Source organism: Triturus cristatus, chromosome 10 (genome assembly GCF_964204655.1).
Source record: "Triturus cristatus chromosome 10, aTriCri1.1, whole genome shotgun sequence".
NCBI lineage: Eukaryota > Metazoa > Chordata > Amphibia > Caudata > Salamandridae > Triturus > Triturus cristatus.
Window position 1 is genome coordinate 554,320,260 of NC_140593.1, and position 20,275 is coordinate 554,340,534.

Consider the following 20,275-nt stretch of genomic DNA (forward strand, 5'->3'; position numbering starts at 1 on the left):
CGTATTTTAGCACTGGTTAGCAGTGGTAAAGTGCACAGAGTCCTAAGGTCAACAAAAAGAAGTCCATCAAAAATATAGGTGAGGCAAAAAGTTTGGGGGGGGAAGACAACCCAGAGGCTGACAGGTCTAACACTCATGATAAAGCCCTAATAGTAAGCCCAATTCAGTTGGTTTTGCGACTATGGTAATGAAGACAATTATCAAGCTTGAATGTTCAACTGGCCAGCAGCATTTACCCCATTTCTGCAGTAACTACCTGCCTAACCTAAGGGGCTTTAAGAACAGGAGCAACACAGATGTTATTCACCCTAGAGACCAACCTCACCCTCAAGAAACACATAGCCAAGAAAACCAAGAGGACTGGATACCAACTCTTTTCACTAAACCCCAGAACTACTCCAACCTGGTTGAATATAGGAGATAGCTGAAGACAAACCTCTTTGAAGCTCTCAGAATCCAGCTACTCCTGTAATCCCTTGTTAACTTTATCTTTGATTTCGACCCTGTACAGGGCTCTGATGTCATTCAGCTATTTTAAAATTTGTGCTATAAAAAATAAATTCCTACCAATCACATTATTACAATATTGTTAAGGTAAGCACACATAGGTAAGTATAGATTTGCCTTTCTTGACCTCTCCTACAGGTAGCCTGACAAAACATATCTACAAGGCACCTATATATTTAGTTACATCCCCTAAGGAAATGCATCTTGTGACAGTGCCCCTTTTTTTTTTTTTACTAAACCATAGGGGTGTCATATGCAGTAGTGCACTTTCACCAGATTGGCAGTCTATTATCATTGAGGTCTTGTGCAGTTGACTAGTTTAAGTAATAGGACCCATAGTTACATTACTTCTTTTCAAGGATAATCTAGCCAACTATCTTCTTGTGTGAGGTTTGGTTTCTTGGGATACATACGATGCACTCTCCTTTACCTGATTACGCGATCACAGCCAAGGGAACTGTTTGAATGCTCATGACATCCTTAATTGATTGTTCCTGGTCCTAAAGATGCCTGCAAAGTATAACTTGGCAGCTAGGAAAGGTTTGTACTACACCACTAAGAATGGAGTTACGATTGAGCCAACTTTCGCCTTCATGAGGGGTAGAAGGCCTACATCCAGTCTGGAAGAAAGAATTGATTAGGAGTGATGAGAATTTGCAATGAGAGAGGGCTGAAAATGAAAGTGATTTAGTGCCTGAAGATTGTTTAAACAAATCTGGGCAACCCAGGAATGGCTTAACTAAACCTCGTGGTCCATTTAAAGTAAAAAAAAAAAAAAAAAAGCCATGAGATTTCTGTGGTTCGGATGAAAGGAGTGCAATTAACCAGAGGAGAGTAGTTTTTTATGGAAAGAATTAAGGGATGGAAAAAGGTGAGGAGAAATGTTGTAGCAGTTTTATAATGATGGAAGAATGATGACGTTTTGGGTAGGGTAGATCAAATGCGGGTGGGACAGTGGAGGCTCAGAACCTCAATGAGTGTAGTAGGTGGAGATAAATGGAAGAGTGATGTTTATCAGAGACGCAAACAGCGGTTCCAAACACCTCCTGTATATTTGCAAGAATATGTAATTTGTATAGTGGAGGGAATGAGATATTTTATACCTTTGAAACGTGCTATTCTGTGTTTAGTGATAGCTTCTTAAGCACCTATGTCCTATCTTTGTTGTGGATTGAAAGAGGGAATTCCAAAGCATGTTGGTTCTACTAACTGGCAAAGAAGGACCACGCTCACGCTCTGGTTGCTGACCAATAAAGCTACTGTTTAACTACACCCATGAATTTTCTGTCATTATAACACCAATCTACAATATAATTGCATCACCAACCCCTATATCATCAACATGAGTATATAGTTATTTCTTGCATCCACATTCCTTTACCTAGACTTACATTATGATGTAGTGCAGTGTTTTTGTCATGCAGTATACGGCATGCAGTACAGTGGTTGTCTACCTCTAAATACATGACTACTTGACAGTTTGTCATCATTATTACAGTTTGTGGAATGAGTGGTTGTATATGAAGGTTCGCTGGTATTAGTTTGAAATCTGGTACTGATTTTGCTTTGATCCATTGTTGTCACTGAGGCATTTAACTTTCTATATTATTTAATTTGCTGTCTTACTAAAGCAAGTAATCTGTGTTTACTCTTTGTATTGTTCGTGAAAAGCCAAGAATTGTTTCATTTAACCAACCGCATATAGGTTTGTTTTACTGGATATGAAGCATTACTGTTCTGTGGTTTAATCAAATAAAATGTAAGATGTTGGTCTAACTGGCTAAATATTCATAAAATGGTGCAATAGTCTTCAGAAGAAATTCACTTGATCCCCAGCAACAGGTTGCAGATTCCAGGGTCCCAATCACTCGGTAATTAAACCAGCTGGAGCCCGAGCCCCGACGGCTGTCACTCAACCCAGGGGCTCTCAGTATGGACAATCGGATCACAAAGCGAGTGTGGGGAGCAGTAGGGGGCACATCAAGTACTTTTTGACCACCGATATTACGGAGGGAATGACCCTAATGGATTTTATATAACCATTGATCCTTACAGGACTAATCGAAAATTGGTGTGAAACGGAGTTGATCCCACATTGTAATTCATTTTAATTCTTAAAAGGACACAAGTCAACAGAGCCCATGCAGGCATGGTGCATTTTTGCTTTGAATGCCAGGAAGCTATTTGGGGGAGAGCAGACAGGAGGGGGGCGTTGCTTATGTGTTTTATACTGGAACGCTTTTAAGTAATCGTACGTTAATAAAGTCTAGCTGGGGTCACCATAACTCTCTTCTCGCCTTTTACTAGGGAGGGTCTTGTCACACTGATCGCTGGCGAATCTCTACTAGCACCAGTCAGCGGGCCAGATTTTCAGCCTTTGTATTCCTTTAACAGTTGTCTAAGCCACTCCATAATTTGTGATATACAAATAAACGTATGCAGCAGCATAAAGTTGTTTGGAGCCCCCCGCCGGCTGCGTCGGCTTGTTTCTACTAAGTGCTTCTTTCTTCCCCGACCCTAGACAGACTTCCTCACTCTCTATTTCGCTCTTGCAGGTTCTTTTTATTTCCTGCTTTCTCCCTTTGCAGCTTTTTGGTCTCATCTTTCTCGCCCCCGTTCTTTCTCCCTTTTCTCTCTGTGGCAGAGTCTGATGATACGAAATATACCTCGGTCTCAAAAGTTTGCACAAGCGCCAGTCACTGGCGCACTTTAAACATTGGTCTTAGACGTGCCTTTTGCTTTGAAGCACACGAATTAGCCGAAATCACTTTGAACTCGCAGACAGTTTAATGAACGCTAATTTTGAGTGTTATAATTCAATATGGCGTAATGTTAAAGGCAAAGGCTAAGCTGAACGGCAGACGAGGGGCTGTGTAGACCCCGTGCGTGCACGCGCATGACCACACTACAACACGCATACACATTCTCTCTCTCGCGCTCTCTTTCTCTCTTCTCTCTTTCTCTCTCTCGCTTTCTCTGTCTGTCTCTCTCTCTCTCGTTCTCTCTCTTTCGCTGTCTTGCTCTCTCGCTCTCTTTCTCTCTCTCTCTCGCTCTCATTCTCTTTCTTGGCCAGACTCGAACTACTGGTAACTTCAACTTGTAATTTCATACGAACAAACTGTGTTTAAATAGTTTAACGTTGTGCTGCCTATAGATGCACGCTATCTACATTTTCTGTTTACATTTCATCCACTCTTATCGGCTCCCATTCTATTATAGGTATCATCTGGTGCCAGATCCTAGAGGGGCAGCTGGACGAAGCCGAACAGCAGTTGGAATTCCTTCGTGAAGTTCAGCAGTCTATTGGAAAATCTAAGGTCAGCCACAGGTGTGGATACAGTGCTGCCAACGTGCTAGACTTTGCTTTTCAACTTCTGTGACCTTTATGGGCAGCTTTATTGACCAATTACCCTTTTGGCAGCTCTCAGACCCACCACCGTATATTAAGGGATTCTTGATACAGTGAAAGCTGAACTGGTTTTAGAGTATTTTGTAGCGCGAGCCACCTAGGCCTAGAAGCAATCGGGCCTGTATGTTTTATTTTGACCTCAGGGTGTTAATAAAATGAAATAAAGCATGCTACCATATATCAACAAGACTTAGGACATTGTTTAGAGTTTGGCAGCCTGGATACTCTCTCAAAACGTGAGGGTTATCTCATCCGGCGTATTATAAGTGCCATGTGACTTTAATGCACTTGTTATACCACAAACGGGACATCCACCACGTGTATGTCAGTGTATCAAGTCCGTGAATAAGGCCCTAAGCAATGGTGGTTTCCAGGGCACAAGTCCTAAAAAAAAAAGTGGGGGGACTAACCAAGTTAGGCAGTATGCAAATGACATGTGGCGCATGACATCACAGTGCAACATCATGGCGCTGCATCACAGGAAGTGCATCAAAACCCATGACCTCACAGGAAGGGACATCACAAGGAGTGACATCAGATCTTAACATCTCACAAATGTGTCACAGGTCTAACTTGAGTACATTTGAGTCCATTACGAGATTTACCAAATGAGCTTGCGTCAGGGTTGTGTCAAAGTGACACATCCCCTAACGCAAAATTTGGGCCTCAACTTTCACATTTATTTGGTAAAAGCTCTGCCACAAAGAAATTGACAAAAGAAGAAATGTGGCAGTAAATATATTCTTTTTAATTGGTTGCAAAGTCTGCATATGTAAATAACTTAAGGGGTTAAAGCACCTGCTGCAGAGATCTTTGTGTGCCCAGTAAATCCCAAGGAACAATAGTAATGGTAAGGTAATTTTTTTGGGGAAACACATTTGCTGGAGAGATCTTTGTTTTCTCTAGTTCCAGTTTTGAATCAAAGTAGCATTCTGGGTTAATGTGTCTCCTGCAAAGCACATCATCTAACAGAAGATGACAGATTCGTGTTTTATGTAGCTAGGTAAGTGGATTACTGTTTTTAGCACAGAGATCATTTTGTTCCTTGCTGTTCATATACTGTAATCCTTCTAATCCTTCTAATATAGCACAGCGAGCTATAAAGGACATGTGACTCCTTGCCTTGTAACCCTAACTGTCTTATGGAACACATGATTTACACATTTATACTATTTATTGTCTATGTATAATGTGCATGTGTAATATAAAGCGCTCCGACTCCCTGCATTGGGATGATTAGTGCCGATAAAAAATAAAATAATGGTATTTAAAATGTACATTTGACATTCTTATAGTGCATGCATTGCTCTTACATCCAGGGATTATACAAAGTGTAAAGCATGTCTCTCTTAAGTATTTGTGAAGCGGTAAGCTGTGTGCCTTTGTTCCCCCTCCCTTCGCTTAAATTCGGCCTTTGTTATGGGCCCAGCTTAAGTCTGAAATACGATAGCCCCCTCACCGCCTGCATGTTGCTGCTCTGAAAGAAAGCAGGCAAGGGGCCGGCGTGCTGCTGAATGTGTCCAGTTGCCTGAAAAATACACCGGGACAAGTTCAGCATATTTCAGTGGGGCCTTCTTGCAGGGTGGACGGTGTTCACCCTATGAAAATAGTGGACGGTGTTCACCGTATGAAAATAGTTGGTGGACCCCCTGTACCCGCGTGTACCCCCAGCGTGTGCCCTGGTGGTGTCTTTCAATGTACTAAAAGTTTGTTGGAGGCCCTCCAGTGCATTTGACGGCGTGCCTAAATGTTTGAAATTTTTTGTTTTTTAGAATGGGAGTTTTCTCCCAGGGTGTGGTGACCATTATATGTTTCTTTCCCTCACCGCCCAAAAAAACAGCCGATGATTGGTTCGAAAAATGTACGTTAACACATTCACCTTAAATAGGATAGACAACATAATGTCCTTCCTCCGACGATCCCTTCTCTTTTGGGCCGTGGAAGGAAGTATTCTTTTGAAGGAAATATTCTGACGACAGAGCCAGTAGATGTTCAGACCGTCAGAATGGTTAGGTTTTGCCCATCTCTAAATGAGGCGGGCGGACCAGGGGTTTGGTGAGCAGGGTGCTTTGTTGCGTTTGTGACGGAGTACCCTCTCCGCCAAACACTAAATAAGGTCCTTAATAAGGGAGCGACTTTGAGGAAAATCCCATTCTTGCAGTTTCAACTTCCGGTACTGCCTCTTCAGTACTGAATGTACCTCTCCACCTTTTGAAAAGTTTTTTTTTCTGGAACGGAAGGGAGAAATCTTTGTCCCAACGGCTCGATGAGTTCAACCCTTGCCAATTAAATATGCAGTGAGCTGAGTTTGAAGGTTGACGTAGCCTTCCATCTTTCCGGTTTCATGAATTAAGTCCTGATAAACAGGGCCCAAATCCTAAAAAAAAGAATTGAGGGGACTAACCAGGTTAGGCAGTATGCAAGTGAAAGCATGACTCGTGACATCACAGGAAGTGACCTCACAAGAAGTGACATCAGATATTAAGACCTCATACATGTTTATCAGGTAAATAATGATTACATTTCAGCACATTATGAGATTTGGCGTCCAGGGTGTGCCAAAAAAGTGTCTCAACCACGACGCAAAATCTGGGCCTCGACTAATATATTTATTTTTGGGTCGAGCCTATAGTGGCAGCGCGCATGCACTGCTCGCTTTGCGAGGCATGCAGTATTCAGTATGGAGTGGAAGCTCCGCCCATCTTTTTCATTGGATTAGTTCCTGAATGCTGCCTTCTGATTGGTTATAGGCTTGTTAGTCCCTCCTTATGACTGCCATGTCGTCATTTGTATCTTTCCATGGCTACTGGCCCCTTTACTTCGAGTGTTTTACAGTATGTTTTATTTACATTGTGAGCAATATTTTCTTCCCATGCCCCCCCCCACATTCGTGCCTTCTCCGCCCCCCTGCACACCCGGTGTTCGTGCCTTCTTGCCCATCCGCACTCCCGTTTGCAATGCAACAGATCTTGCTTAAATGCGAGTCCTATTGCTTTGCACATGCTTGTTATAAGCTCCAATGGCTCTGCGAACAGTGGAAGTGCGCGTTGTTTTTGCCCCCGTGTCCCCTCCACTCCAAAATCTGGGAGGGGGGGATAAACCCCCATGTCCCCCACACTTTCTATGCCCATGCGTAGTGCTGCAAATAAACGCCGCTGCTGTCACCCCAACAATGATATTCAGACCCACGGCCGCGGGTGAGTGAGGAGCCACGGTGGCTCTGTTGGGATTCGCACTCGTGACCTGCAAGTTACTCACAGATATTTACTTAAAACACTGAGGACACACATGAACAAACACGCTGTAGGTCGGAATGAGTTAGGTAACCGGTTGGCATTTGCCTGTGGCATGACCGTTGTTGTCCACCTCCCTCAACCTCTGGTCCTTGCTCAGGGAGGGAGGCTGGCCCCAGAGTGCCTCCCACCGCCGGCTTCACCAGGAAGCCTCAGCTGTAACCCGACCCAGCGGCCACAGGACTGTCCCTTGCAGCAGCGTGCCAGCTACAAACTGTGCCCCCACACCTGCGGCAGCGCACAGAAGCACAGAACGACCACCGGGGCGCAAGTGCAGGAGGAGAAGGGGGGCATGGCCCTGCTGCTAGCGGGGGGATGCTGGCCTCCTGTGAAGGAGACGCGGGAAGGAGACTGCCGGAGACACCTGAAACCATACGAAATCTTAATTGTCATTTGTGTATGCACACACCTGTCCTGAACCCATAGGAAAACGTCACTGTCAATTGCGTATGCACACACCCGTCCGGAACTGGTAGGAAAACTTCATTATCACTTGTGTATGCACACATCCGAAAACCGCAAGCAACTTATCCCTGTTGTATACGCCTGGAACGTTCGATAGCTGCATATATCTCTGCTCTGAGGCTGTGTCTTGTAAGCCACATAATTATTTAATTTGAAACTAAAACTGCTTTATTTAATGAGCGAGAAAAACGTGCTTTGTAGATGCATCAATCCATGTTTCTATATAGCGTTTAGCCTGTTTCCAAGCACACCCAGTCCTAGAGGATAAAGTAATCTTAGCAAAAGGAAACTTGCCAGGGAGCAAACCTGTGCAACTGGGGAAGCCAGGATTATAACTTGTTTTTTTGGGTTTGTTTTGAAGTTGAGTTGTCAGCCGTTGCATTGACCGGCAGTTCATCCTAACTACTTGACTGACACCGGTCAGTCGCATGGGTCATTAAGGACAGCTTTGCATCCCTAAAAGGGTGTATTTGAAAAGTGTACGTCATGTGGTACCTGAAGATTCTCATATCCCCATACTTTGCGTGCTGTTGCCACCGGGTACAACGTTCTAAGCCTTTCTCTATGTCCACTCTTAAATGAGCACTAGCAACAGGATGGCTCGAGATGGTAATCTTCTCAAACCTATTTCATAGAAGACAAATTTACTGACTTATTGGTGGAGCCCAGCCAGGTCACGTGGGCAGTGCCATTGAGGTGACCCACCGGATGCCTTCACTCCTGTGTCCGATTTGCAGTGGGAAGGACCAGCCAATGGACCTATGTCGCAGACTTCAAGACTGTGGGTACGTCAATTGGCAAAGTCAATAGCTCTGGCTAAACAATTAAAAGGTCCCAAAGGCGAGACCTATTGGCTATGTCAATGCTTGTTTTAAACCCTGCCACAAAGAAATTGGCAACAAGGCGAAGCATGGCAGCAGACCTGTTCTGCTTAATTGGTTGCAAAGTCTGCATTTTAAAATATTTTATGGGTTAAGGCATCTGCTGTAAAGGTGCCGTGTAAATATCAGGAAATAGTAATAATGGTGAGAACTCTGGAGGTTAAAGCATTGGTTGGAGAGATCTGTGTTTTGTGAAGTCCCAGATTTAAATAAAAGTAGCATAGCGGGTTAATGCGTCTCCTGCAAATCACATCACGTAACATGCAGATGACATATTTTTATTTTCTCTAGATGGGTAAGTGTGTGACTGCTTTCAACACAGAGATCCTGCTGTTCATAAATTGTAATCCTTGTAATATAGCCCAGTGAGCATTGAAGGACATATGACTCCTACACCTTGTAACCCTGTCTCAAGTAACTCGCCTTGTACATTGATTTACACGTGTACATGATTTGTCAATGTAGTATGTGTATAGAGCTCTGACACCATGCATTTGGGTTGGGTAGCGCTATAAAAGAAATTAAATAGTGCTACTGAAATTCTTATTTGTGTAAATACAGGTACAGACCTACACACCTGACATTCTTATAGTGCATGTGTAGGAGAGTAGGGTCTGCTTTCTATGTTCACCCCCACTTGTTGCTTTTGCTTTACTGGTTTTCGACTTAGATGTGGCTGTGGGCCTGCTAATCAGACCCACAGCACTGCTGTTCTCTCTCTAAATTGATACTATGTACTTTAGGTGCATAACCCATTTGGATAGGGTCACCTTATTGGCCCCTGTACAGTGTACCTTAGGTACCCAGGGCATAGGTGTACCCTAGGCCTACCAGGGGCTGCAGCATGTATTATGCCACCCCTGGCCTGGCCTTCCATTATGACACAACTGGCTGATCACTCAGCTGGGGCAAGGTTGTGTAATCACCCCTTGCTTAGGTGTAGTATTCCTATACCTAACTTACATATAGACACGTGTACCTATCAGCCACTCCTATGGCAGGCCTTAACAATCCGGGAGGCAGAGTGCTTGGTAACATGTGAGATGGTGCTCTAGCATGAGCTGAGCCTGTCTGCAGCTTTCGGAACCATGTCCTTATAGCTGTTCTATGATACAGCCTACCATATACTCTTAAAGTGCCTTATAATCTTAAACGGTTATGGTAACTATGGTTTGGCTTTATCAAAACATGTCGTGTAAGGTGTCTAACACTTTGGAATAATACCCCCATCCCATTTCTGGGGATGAGGATACTATCCCTCCCTTCTAGAGGGAGAAGACATGTTGTAACCTACTTACCCGGTTAAAGTTAACCAGAGCCCCAGCATCACAAAATGGATGCTGCTGCCACAGACACGAGTCTGACCTCCTGCTGCTGGGAGTGATCCCGGCAAGGGAGGCTTGGACAATAGGTTTCCTGCCTTGGGAGGTGCGAGCACCACCCCAGACAGGCCTTAGTGTATTGGGGCAGGGAGGGATGAAAAGAATGAGACATGCCTGGGGCACACAAGGTGTCCCGTGCATAGTCCAGTTCAAACCGGTGCTGGGGCTCTCCAGCCCCAGTCCTGGCGCGAAACTGGACAAAGGGAAGGGGGTGTAACCACCCCCCTCCCAGGTCCCACCCATAAGGCGTGACCTAGCAGGTAACCCAGCCCCCCAGATTTGGATAAGAGTGGTAGCTGGGGCCCCAGGAGATTAGATTATCCTGAACCTGCAACTTGAACAGAAACTCTGGACCTTCGACATTCAACGAAAGAAGAAGACTGAAGAATCTCCCTTGTGGCCAAGGAGTGGCTACCCTGTGCAAACAGGCACCATCAAGAGACTACCCTTTGCTTTGCTAAAGTTCTACGAGGGACCGACTGCAGAGCCCGACCAGAGCCTTGACTTCCAGACTTCTCCGACCCTGATCCACATCCACAACCGAGCTGAGATCCGTGGAGGCGACGAGAGACGTGGGACCGGCTACCTGGGAAAAGTGGCGAGTATCTTCTAGTGCAGCTTCTGAGGCACCCTCGAAGTTGTGCACCGGGGATTGAGAAGCCCCAACCCCAAGCACCATCTGCACCGAAGATCAGCGTGTCCTGCGTGGGGCCCTTCTGCATTTTCCTGCTTGCCGCGCCTGTCCGGTTGCTTGCCCGTTGGCTAGTGGCCTTTGTGACGACGCATCCAGAAATCTTCACTGCTGGTTTGGCTCCTCCAGACTGGCTCCCGCTTCCTTGCAAAAGAGAAGCACCCCAGACCTTCCTGGTCTGCACCAGAAGCAAGTCCTCGGTTCTTCGTGGGTTCCGCTTGCCAAGGCTTGGTGAGTCCTAGTCCAACTTCGATGCCGCCGACAGCAAGAGCCTTCGTGGGACAGCTCGCCTCCTGGTCCTGGTCGTCCTCGACGTTCCCTGGTCCTCGTGGCTGCAGCGACAAGCTTCACCTTCACCTGCAATCTTCACGACATCGCCTGGTTCCTTCCTGGTTCCACGTGGTCACTGGCTAGTGACCTTGACTCTGTCCCTTCTGCTTGCAGGTCTCTTCTCTTCTTGATCCCAGCCTTGGGATCCACCGGACACTCTTCACTGACTGCCTGTCAGCAACTTCCTTCAGGCATCCATAGAAGTCCACGACGAAACCAAGTTCGCACCTATGCACCCGCAGCCCGTGGGCTAGGTAACTTGGGTACTTCGGTGCTCACAAGGGTAGTGACTATCCTAGGGTCTAGTTTCCGAGTCTCGACTCTCTAGCTGCTTCAGAAGTGTCCTTAAACTGTTAATTGCTAACAACTACTATTTCTCTCGACTTTTACGCATTACGCGTGAGTGTTTCCACTCTGCACCTGAATCCCGTGGGCCTCCCACTTCCTAACTATTGCTAGTACAGTGTAGCCCCAGCGATTCCCTAGGCCTAGGCCTATCCTATTTCCGTGACAGTGGTCCTTATACCACTTACTTAGTATATGGTTTGCGTGGCCCCTAGGGCCTAACTGTATTACTTACCTGTGTGACTTAATGTATGCTTAAATAAGACTGTGTTGTACTTACCTCTAATCTCATAAAGAGTGCTGAGGGTTTGACTAGAATAAATACACTTTATTTTATATATATCTGTTGTGGTGTCCTTTCATTTGGTATTCAAGGGATTATATATGGTATCACAGCTGGCTTCACATGCCATTCAGAGTTTAGCCTAAGACTGCTCTTGTCCATGCTACCACTAGGATAGCTGGTCTATAAGGTTGACTTTACAACCAATCACCATAAGGGTTGTTTGGACTGATATAAGGTGTACACTAGAACTAGTGACATCATACATCAGGCCAACTTCTCACAGCATGCATCTCTTGTATACAGGGACTGAACAAAGGCAAAAGCTGCCTCTCTTGTACCTGTGAAGAGATAACAAGCTGTGTGCCTTTGTTTCCCCTCTGTGGTATTTACATATAAGTGTGATTTTCCAGGCCGCCTTCAGCCAGGAAATTCAAACAAAAGGAGTCTTATTGGCCGCTTAACTTTGGCACAACTGGAGGTGAAAAAAAGCTCCCTTGCTGCCTGCACATTGCTGCTGGGAATCGAAAGCAGACAACGTGCAGGCGCTGCTGAATGTGTCCTGGTGTCTGAAAATTACACCGGGACACGTTCAGCATATTTCTGTGGGGTCCAACTTCCTGGCAGGGGGGACGGCGTTAACCATGTGAAAAGAGTGGTTGGATGCTGTGTACCCGCATGTACCCCGACTAGTGCCCGGCTGATAAATATGGTAATAGTAACACTTGTTTACAGTGCCCAGAAACTTCAGATGTAACTCGATGTAAAAGCTAGTTGATAACCTTGTTGTTTTTATTATTTGGACTATTAGCTTGTTTGGTTTCTGTTGTAGTTTATTTTCTTACATCTTATAGTGTACGCTGCCAAATAAAGTAGTTGTTAAGGCTGCGTGGTGCGCTGTTCGTTCTGACTGCTCCCTTTCCAAGGTTAGACTCGGACCGACCATAGGCCCGGGCACCAAAATAAAAGTGGCCCCCATAGAGAAGTAAAACCGTTCCCCATGTTTTCAGACTGGGACAGATTTGAACTTGTAAAGACACGCGGTATAAATGTTTTGCAAGGAATGGCTGACCACATGGATTTAAGTTTGCTGCAGGCAATATTTCTTTTAGTATAAGGGAAATCCACAGTTAAAACAGGGTCCATAAAACCGGCCCTCCTATAGCCACTAAACCGGCCTACACGCCGACCTTCCAGACCAGCCCATCAGGCGCACCCTGATTGTCCTGTAGGCCAATCTGGCCCTGTCCCTTTTGTATAATGGAACGGTGATCTTCAGCGTCAGCAGCATCAAAGTTCTTTTCCGCATACAGAAAGATGTCTGTAAAATGTTTCATAAAAGAACTATACCGGAAGGCAACACAATCTCTTTCTTATTTATAGCTACCCGTCTGGGGCGTTCTTGTACTACTGGCCGTGTGTTTCATTATTTTTGGGACCATTCAATATAGCGCTACTTTGGAGTCACCCTTTTTATCCCTAGACCCTACACAGTCGACTAGGAAGACAGACCACATCAAATGTCAAGAGGGCACAGAAAAACCTACTCAAAGGGAGTATCCAGGCAATAGGTGTTGCCTCTGTCATTTTGCTTCTGCAATTCAGAGTAGAAATAATCTAGAAAATCATAATGAAATTCTGTACTTGAAAGATTACTGTTTCTTGGCACATTTGACATGACCGAGTGGTTTGACATTCCATAAACTTTGTAAGATCATCTTAGCTCAAAGTTAAAATTTTTTTTTTTTTTTTTAAGTGGAATGGCTGGTGGTGACCAGGCTACACAGACTCTATGATAGCAGTGTCTCTCAAATCTGTATGCGCCTTCAGCCTTTCTACTTCCTCGACTGCCCTAGCATTGAGTTTGGGGCTCTGCGCTCCTCACTTTTTAGGTCTCGCTGAGTCAGTGCACATGCGCTACTCAGAGAGACTTTAGTAGGTGAGTTTTCAAAGTGCTGCTGGCTGGCGACAAGCTTGCGTTCATGCGAGCATGCATGTTGTGTTTATGCGCGAACCGCCAGCCTTCAGTACCATCTGTCTTTCCTCTTGCTTGTTAATACATTCTTGCGGGCTAAAACAAACAAAGCTCAGCGATGAAAAAAGTGTACACCTGACGACTCAATATGCGGGCTGTCATTTTTTTAAACCTTTTTATTAACTTTTATATTTATCTCGTTGCCAGATGCAGCTTTAACGCGCATCGTTGTGGTCTATATTTAATACGGACCTGAGGGTTTTTCAGGCCTACTAACCATTGTTCTGTAATTTAACACTTTGTAACAAGTTGGCGCTTATATATAATTTTTTTTAAAGCAATAATCATAATTTACAAACGTTCGAGACAGTAAGAATCATAAACTGTTATTTTGAAGCTCGTGCATTTCTAGTGCGGCATTCGCTAGTTCCGAAATGTTCTGATACAAGAGAAAACATAGTTTATAAACAATAGCTGTCTGTTGTTTCAGGTGACAGAAGAGTAGACGTGACTGCTACATCTTCAGAAGACCATGCCCTACCCGGACTTCCCAGTTCTACTTAGACGTGATTGGAATTGCTAATAAATGTCATGCACTAGGATACTTTGTGTAGGGATTCTGCCCTTACTTGCTCTGAAAGAAAATTAGACCCGTTCTTCGTGTAGGCTGTACTTTGGTACTGTTCATTTACTTCGCCAAACCTGCCTTCCAAACGTGCTCTAGCCTGTTTAACTCTTTTTGATTAATGGATGAGCGATAGCTATAAATCGATGCATATTTAGTTTACTTTTTACATCGTGCACATTCAGCGTAACATACTGTATGAATACTGCACATTTCCTATTGGAAAAGTTAGCACAATTGTTAAAGTTCATATTTTAAGTTATGCATATCTCGGGGAAACATATTTAAGCAACTTAAGCAAGTAGTAATCATGAACAAGCATTGGCATAGCCAATACGTCTCGCTTTTGGGACCTTATAAGTATTTGGTTATGCAGTACAATATCCTTGGTGCAACAACAACTGTTGCATGGCTAAACACTTATAAGGGCCCAAAGGCGAGACCTATTGGCTATGCCAATGCTTGTTGCTCGAGTCGCTTGTGCAGCAGCAGAGTGTCAGGGGGCCTTGGTTCGTGTGGGTCTATGCATATCCTGAGATGTGACTGCCCCTTTCCTGATGTTCAGGGGCAAGACAGTGACAACCTTTTACCACAGATGCAGTGTGTGATCCCTACTCCTTTGAGAGGAGAGCATGAAAGAGCTGCAGCAGGCACTTTGGTTCAGCTGCTGGGTGGCGAGGGGAAACTCTGGGCTGTGGGAGTGAAGGTTGTGGTAGACTCGAGAGACACGCTCCTTCTCGCCCTTCCCCTTGAGGACTAATGGTACAAGGCTGTTGGTGGGTTCAGGGCAGGAGGTGACTATTACTGAGACTCAGTGAATTGATATGTGCAGTACAGATGGCACACCTGCTTCAAACGCATAGACTGCTGCCTTTTCACAGCTCCCTTTCTATTTTGCTTAGAGAGGTTTTCCGACATCCGGTGGCTCCCAGTGATTACTTGAATGGCTGCAAAGCAGCAACAGGGACGACCTAGAGACTTTGTATATATGAATAAAATGCAACGGTGAAGCCAGTCTGGACCCAGGGACACAACAGGAATACAAGTAAGAGACTTGGTCCCTGTGGAGCAGTTTTTCCAGCTATGGACATCCTCCGCCTGAAGAAAGACAAAGATCTCTCCGCCCTGACAAGGGCTGAGAGGCTTTTGATTGCGTTACAATGAAAGCCCATGACAAGCTGCATGTCATGGAGCTAAGGCTTACTGCCTATTAGACTAAGATGTAATCTCTCGAACTGTGCATTACAGAAGTTAAACAATGTTGCCAATTGTGATGGAAGCATAGAAAGGATGGGAAAAAACAATACACCAATTAAAAAGAAAGTTAAAGAAGGCCTACACACTTTATTGTGTATTGATCTAATTTATCTGCCTCAAACACCAAGTGGACCACTGGAAGTCCTACATATGGCCATCTGGATCCTAGGGTGGTATACAAGGATGTAACCTTGTTGGTGACACAAACTATTCCTTGGTCAAGAAGTTCTTTCTGAGACCAGTATTACTCACTGGGCATGGGTAAAGCAACACAACTTAAAAAAACTTGACTAGAAACCTAGCCCCCAATACCTTCACTCGTGATCCTCTTGACCTGTTGTCCAAAAATTATCGAGAACAGGCTCTCGTCCGTTATTTTCTTTTCTCACTGTTACAGTCCACCTCCCTCTCTTGGTGTAGGTATCACCCAAGGGACCGTCTGCCGCCTGAAGATTTCTGTGACCGATTTCCTTTTAATAGAATGCAATTTTTCCCTACATCTATAACTGCAGTGTTGGTTTTGATCCATACAGCTCTGGCTACACTAGTGGGTTTGAATTACATAGTTTCTATTTTTAGCTCTATGGCGATAGCTCGTTCTTTAATTGCCCAATACTGAAAGTCACCCACTAGCCCCCCCTTTTTTTTTTTTACAATGGAAGACTAAAATGGGGACGATTAGTAAGCTGAAATTCAGGTACCATGTTCGTACAACAAATTATATATCGCAATATTTGGGGCAGTTGGGTCTACAAAAACCAACTCTCAGCTGATTAAATGTTTGCCATTTTGAATTATTATATTACACTTTGCACTGCCATTTTATTGCTAATAAGTAGGTGAAAACCGTATTAAGTATAGGATTGGGACTTGGGTTGTGGAAGGTTTTGTATTATAAACTTAAAATATTGCATTTTTGCACTGTTATTTTAAAACTATTTTATATCTGAAGTATTACGCATAATTATCTTTTACTCTTCGTCATGGTCCTGTTTGGCCCCACCTGAGGTTTATTGAGATGTTTTATTGGCATTGTTTAGCTGTGTTTTGCACTGTCACATTTTGCTTGAAATTGTCTGCAGCTGTATTAATTGAAGAGGGGATTTTTCAATTCATTGTGTTGTGGAAGTGCATATAAATATGCTGAATGAGGCTGTATCTTTTTCAAGTAAAATCAATAATAGAATCATGGTTGTCGATTCACCAAAATCCCCGGGGTAGCGGAAGTGACATTATATACCCGTTGACCTAAATGATGTCACTCGAAATTACATCATATGACCTTTGTCTCTGAATCATCCCACGAAGTGATGTCACACTACCCTAATCCTGATGACATTTCAATAATTAACATTTCTGAAGTTATGTAATAATTCCACAATAAATATATTCTATATTCTTTTAGGGGAGAACAGAGGGGTGGGGGTATCTCTCCCTTGGGAAAAGTTTGAAAAATATGTGCTTTACTAGTGGATTTTAATGCACAATTGTCACATAAATTTGCTAAACAGCCGTAGGCTCTGTAAAGGTACTCACTATATATTCAAGCCCTTTCATGGTGTGCATAGCTAATGAAACCTAACAGTCCCCATGAGTTCAGCCAATTATGTTTTTAAAATATCCTATGGGTACCCACTTACCTAAAAAATTACTTCCATTGCAAGGACCAGCCTTTTTTATGGTGGATCATTTTTCCCAAACATCACAGTGCCAGGATCTTCCTAATAATGCTTCTCTTACACTATGGATGTGCCTTATGTCAAAGGTTATGTCTAATATGTTGTTGACCACATTTTACCATGGATGCCCCCATGACATTGCCACAGTTTTCCCACATGTCAAGAAGTTCCTCCAATTTGCCATCAGCAAATTGCCACACGGTCTACCTATGCAGTGGATTCATCCAGTAGGCCAGCCCTGCCTATTTTTCATAGGTGCCCCATGCCAAAAATTACCTGCTGTGTGCCGGCACTAGCATTTTGCTGAGGGTATCCCATATCCAAGTATTGACTCAGTATCCAAGTGCCAACTTTTTGCCAAGGGTGCTTCTATATGCCAAGAAGCATGCTAGGTCCAACATTGGATTTGCAAGCATAACACCGTGTCACTTGCATGCACTTACTCACACTTATTCTCTCACTAGCACTCAATTGCACTCTTTCATTTTCACCTAGTCTCTTGCACTCACTCTCACTTTGAATCATTCATTCACACTCGCTCTTAATCTGACTTATGCTTGCGCTCTCATTTTGATACCCACCCACGATCTCACATACATGCTCACACATACACGCTCTCACACAAACTCACTCACCCACATGCATGCACACAACATACATTTAAAGCCATTTCATTTTTCTTACCTTAGATGCCATTGAAGGTCCAGATCTTCTTGCTCCACTTTATTACACTAATAGTGAATAATAAACGATTATTCAATATTAAAGTAATAAAAATGAGCAGAAAACAAGTTTAGAGCCTGACTCTGATAATGCGAGTCACCATTTTGCTCTTGGCACTGATTTTGCCACCTCTGAGGCTAGGGGTCGCATTGGCAGTGCCAAGCGCAGCAAAGGGCAAGCTAGGGGTCGCAACTGCGACCCCTGGCGACCCCTAAATGTCCATGAATAGAAAGCAACAATTGTCCTGTGGTACTCCCTTTTCACAGAACCTCTCATATATTTTGAAGGTACACAAATTAATTCAATCCTTAATCTCTTATCAAATAATACCCAAAAAAGAGTAGAGGTGATTTTTCTTTGTTTCCACCATTACTTAATTTGCTTTGTAGGAACACGGTTCAATATCTACAGAGTAATAGTGGTGGAAGCAACGCAGTGCTCAAACAATATATATACATTTAGACAAAAACATACAAAAGGAACACTGTACAAAGCGCAGGGTTGCAAGATAATTCAAAGCAATTAAGAGCAAGGATTGCATTTGTGTGTTTACAATATCTCCTCGCAATATCAAATGCTAAACAACCAAGGGAGGAGGTGTTGACATTTTGACCCATGTTGGGTCTCAACAGGGCCTTTATCATCTGACTGATGCACCTATTGTGTAAAAGAAATTTGACTCAGTCCATGTACAATTGTTGTACAGCATCCAACACAATTTAACCAACAAATGAATGTACACAACACTCGGTGTGAGCACTGAGGCACTCCAATAGTCGGTAACACACAAAAAGAGAAAAGGGGGGTCCAAGGGAATGAGTTTAGAGACCTGCAAGACGTTTTTCCCCAATTAATAGTCACAAAACACACAAATAGCCTCTTGGGTCTGAGCAACCTTGAACCATAGGCATGGACGGGAAAAATATTGTGATTAAACTGTGTCTAAAATGATAGTGCCCTAATAAGGAAAGGAATCCCTTTTAAGGTTGAATGCCCTCACTCACCAAAAGGTGACATGCTTCATCATTTGGGCTTTCTCCTCTCAGTGGGAAAACCTAGTCCCACTGAGGGCTACAACCATCGCACTGAGAGGTGGGAGCTCAGGGATGTTTTACAATTGTATGGAGAATAAGGATGCTAAAATCCCAAAGAAAAGCACTTTAGTGATGTGAGGGCGCAGCGCAAAAGAATTTAGAAGATAGGTGAATGTGATCTAAAACTGGCTAGTGCTAGTGAAAAACAATTTTTATTAGCTCATTAGCCCTGCCAGAGATAAAAAACAGTGCAAAGCAGTAACTATTGAAAACTGCTTGATGACAAAAGGTCAACATGTTTCAGCCAATAATCATCTCAAAAGTATGTGTGGCTTTCGTCAGGACCAAAAACAAAGCTGCTGCTAAGTGTGAAAAACGTGCACAAAAGTTGGAAAAAAGGGACCAAACCAGTTTATGCTCTTGCGGATACAATCTCGCTGGAACTTGTCCAATCTGTGGGACAAGTAAGCCCACCTCAACCTGGTTACAACTCAGGAAAGGGAGCCCCGCTCTCTCCGTCGGTACTCCGTCGCAGTACAGAAATTGTAACCGGAGGCTCCCTTTCCTGAGTTGTAACCAGGTTGAGGTGGGCTTACTCGTCCCACAGATTGGACAAGTTCCAGCGAGATTGTATCCGCAAGAGCATAAACTGGTTTGGTTCCTTTTGTCCAACTTTTGTGCACGTTTTTTACACTTAGCAGCAGCTTTGTTTTTGGTCCTGACGAAAGCCACACATACTTTTGAGATGATTATTGGCTGAAATATGTTGACCTTTTGTCATCAAGCAGTTTTCAATAGTTACTGCTTTGCACTGTTTTTTTTATCTCTGGCAGGGCTAATGAGCTAATAAAAATTGTTTTTCACTAGCACTAGCCAGTTTTAGATCACATTCACCTATCTTCTAAATTCTTTTGCGCTGCGCCCTCACATCACTAAAGTGCTTTTCTTTGGGATTTTAGCATCCTTATTCTCCATACAATTGTAAAACATCCCTGAGCTCCCACCTCTCAGTGCGATGGTTGTAGCCCTCAGTGGGACTAGGTTTTCCCACTGAGAGGAGAAAGCCCAAATGATGAAGCATGTCACCTTTTGGTGAGTGAGGGCATTCAACCTTAAAAGGGATTCCTTTCCTTATTAGGGCACTATCATTTTAGACACAGTTTAATCACAATATTTTTCCTGTCCATGCCTATGGTTCAAGGTTGCTCAGACCCGAGAGGCTATTTGTGTGTTTTGGCACTCCAATAGTCGCTATCAGAATATTCAAAACTCTGCAATAGAGGCAAGATTTCAAATTAACATTGTCTGTGAACTTTCCCATGCACAATCTATCTTACCTTAATGTGCACAACCTAATTGGCACACTAGTAATGTGTGCCTGACCAATTCAAGGCAG

The 20,275-nt window shown here is 43.9% G+C and overlaps 1 protein-coding gene across 1 annotated transcript in view; it reads left to right on the forward strand.

The window, feature by feature from the left end:
- Window positions 1-20,275, forward strand: part of LOC146789712 (tetratricopeptide repeat protein 21B-like) — a 459,544-nt gene that overhangs the window by 117,643 nt on the left and 321,626 nt on the right. The window contains exon 4 of the mRNA XM_085631181.1: window positions 3,727-3,824. Coding sequence (XP_085487307.1) covers window positions 3,727-3,824 — 98 coding nt within the window. The remainder of the gene's footprint in view (window positions 1-3,726; window positions 3,825-20,275) is intronic.